Genomic DNA, 2,940 nt, shown 5'->3' with positions numbered 1-2,940 from the left:
ATCAACCATCCTCTAAATCACCTGACCGTCTTGTTTTTGGGTCTTTCCAAAGCATTAGGGGACAAACCTCTTAAGCCAAATTCTTAACTCGTTTAAATATTCATATCGAATGTGTAGCAAGATCGCAGTGGATATTATTTCGAACAAATTAGAAATTCCAAAAAGTATTCATCTAAGCCGAGGGCAACTTCTAATTAAGCTCTTGTCCAAACGAGTAGTTCCCAAAATTACAAATTTATTAGTATGTAAACCCGTCACAAACTTACCCTTTGAACATGGCTTAAGGCCAATTCACACGTCTAATAGCTATTTTATTATATAAAACTTATATTAGAATATGACACTATTAAATTGTTTGCATCCCTTGTGGAGGTTTGAGAGCTAGCTGCCAGTTGGGCTTGTGTTTGACTTCTTCTTTTAAAATTTTCTATAAGAAATGGCCTCATTTTGTGGCAAATACCAAGAAATCTATATAAAGCAACCATTCTCCTCTAAAAACCATCAGTGGGATAATACATTAGTTTCTTACATTCTAGCTAGTTTTCTTTCTCTTCTTGTCTGCAAGACAGTGAGCAGATTATAATCGGAAAATGGCAAGTGGTCGTGCTATTTTTGTGCCTACACTTGTGATATGTTGTTTGGTTGCTTCTTGTCACGCTGAAATATTGTTCTCTACCCTCAAGAAGACTCTTGATGTATCTGCTTCACACAGACAAGGAGGTAAGAACTGTTCACCACCCCTCTCTTTCTTTTTTCTTTTCTAGGAATTAGTTAGATTTTAAATTGGCTTCTATTGATAACTGGGTTGTTATTTTATCTTTTCAATCATACCCAACTTTTTAGATTTGAGAAATAAATTACATTTAGTCTCACATGTAGCTGCATCTGAAATCTCTGACACTATTAATTCCCTAGAACTATACAAGGCCTTGTTTCACATAGAATTTGTTCATGACTCTACAACAAGTTAACAAAGGCCTTTTTTCATCAAGTCATTAGAATATTGTTTCTTTTGGTACATCTTTCTTCGCAGTAGCCCTTGGGTATCATTTTGAAATTAGGATCATAACAAATACAGTAAAAGTTATTTCCTCCTTTCCAATTTACGTGACCACTCTCATTTTTAATCTATTCCAAAAAAATTAGAGAAATTTTTTATAACCACACAAATGTTATTACTTGTTTAAGATCACAAGTTTCAAATGTATAGCAACACAAATGTTATAACATGTTTAATTAGGATTAGAAATTTCATATTTCTTTCTTAAACTTGATGACAATTACTATGTCACATAAATTAGAACTGAGAAAGTATACATTAATCATCTCTAAGCAATGAGGGCATATTCCATTAGTTATCTTGTAATTATCGGTTTGTCTTCCTTTTCTTTCCTTATGTAATTAACTAAAGCTATTAGGATATTAGATACATATAGTCGTCATAGATATGAAACAATATCTCTCTTTTTATCTCTTTTCTTGACGAAAAAGTCTTAAAATAGAAGAAAATATGTTTAACATTATCCAGATTAATTAAGAATATTTGATTTTTTCCAGTACTGATGGCTGGAGAAGACCAACTCACATTCAAATGGTCATTCAACAAGACACTCCCAGCAGGGACAGACTCAACCTATAAAACAGTAAAACTTCAACTCTGTTTCGCAGCTATTAGCCAAAAAGATCGTGCTTGGAGGAAAACAGACGACCTTCTCAAAAAAGACAAAACTTGCCAATTCAACATTGTAACCATGCCATACAAATCCTCTAACAATTACAATTGGACAATTGAGAAGGATGTTCCAACTGGTACTTACTTTGTTAGGGCTTATGTTTTGAATTCTGCTAATGAAGAAGTTGGCTTTGGACAAAGCGCTGATGCCAAGAAGGAAAAGAACCTTTTCGACATTCAAGCAATTAGTGGACGACATGCCACGTTGGATATTTGCGCCATTGTGTTCTCTGTTTTCTCAGTTGTTTCCCTCTTCGGATTCTTTTACATGGAGAAGAGAAAGGCTAAGCAAAGTCAACAGAAGTGATCGATGATGATGATAATGGATCTACATGCGTGATGATCAGATTATGATGTGGAAGTAAATTAAATAATCTCCTTTATTTTCTATGTATCTTAGACTTTATGGGCCTCTCAACCAGCATCTTTAGCTGGTTATGGGCTAAGCCTGCCAAACCAGAATTAGAAAAATGGCCAATTTACTCGCCATTTTCTTTGAGTTTCACCTCAGCATTACTAAGAATTTCGTCGTGTATCGCATTTGGACAGTGCTATTTAATAATATTTACTTTTAAAATTATTTTGCACATCTAACTACTTCAGAATCTGAAGTTACATAGACAATACTGAAGTCTAGCTACCTAAAGTTCAAGCAAAGATGATTAAACTAGCCAGGATTTTTTGTAAGCGGTGTCGACATTTAAAAATATAAACAAATATTTTATATAACAATGTTATATTAATAAAATTGCTATTCAAGTGTGTGAATAAAACATAATTCAAGTAGACTATTGCAATGGTAAGTTCGAATCTGGCTGGCAACATACCATACCATTTACTTTTTTAGTACACTTAATACAAAAAAAGTAAAAATAAATGATATTAGTGCGCGCTTGCCGAGGCTCGAACTCAGGAAGATCGCTGCACTAGTATGGCACCAAACCATCGGACTAACAAAGCTCACTTAGTTGAGTGCTGTCATTTATATTATTTGTAATTTCGAATTTTCAGATTTTATATATATATATATATACTAGTTATCGGAGGCCCGTGCTAAGCCCGGGCCTAAACTCAAAATATGAAATAATATGTAATTTTTATTAAATAAGTATAATTTGTATTATATTTTTCTACCACATAATTAATTTAATGTAATTGTAGGTTAATCATAGCCCCACAAAGGTAAAGTTAAGGTTTGCATGCATCCT

General features: G+C 33.4%; 1 protein-coding gene across 1 annotated transcript; it reads left to right on the top strand.

The window, feature by feature from the left end:
• Positions 1-480: 480 nt before the first annotated feature.
• LOC132634196 (high-affinity nitrate transporter 3.1-like) lies at positions 481-2,312 on the top strand. The gene is made up of 2 exons (XM_060350486.1): positions 481-720; positions 1,558-2,312. The coding sequence occupies exons 1-2, from the start codon at positions 591-593 to the stop codon at positions 2,037-2,039; spliced, it is 612 nt and encodes a 203-aa protein (XP_060206469.1). The 5' UTR covers positions 481-590; the 3' UTR covers positions 2,040-2,312.
• Positions 2,313-2,940: the final 628 nt, after the last annotated feature.

This window comes from Lycium barbarum, chromosome 3 (genome assembly GCF_019175385.1).
Source record: "Lycium barbarum isolate Lr01 chromosome 3, ASM1917538v2, whole genome shotgun sequence".
Classification (NCBI taxonomy): domain Eukaryota; kingdom Viridiplantae; phylum Streptophyta; class Magnoliopsida; order Solanales; family Solanaceae; genus Lycium; species Lycium barbarum.
Note: the sequence above shows the minus strand (reverse complement) of the source record. Positions and strands in the feature narration are given on the sequence as shown.

Excerpts from the sequence above, each read along its gene's own strand:
- LOC132634196 (XM_060350486.1), top strand. The coding sequence starts at position 591 with ATGGCAAGTGGTCGTGCTATTTTTGTGCCTACACTTGTGATATGTTGT. Across the intron at positions 721-1,557 it reads TGCTTCACACAGACAAGGAG|TACTGATGGCTGGAGAAGAC; the intron begins GTAAGAACTGTT and ends GATTTTTTCCAG.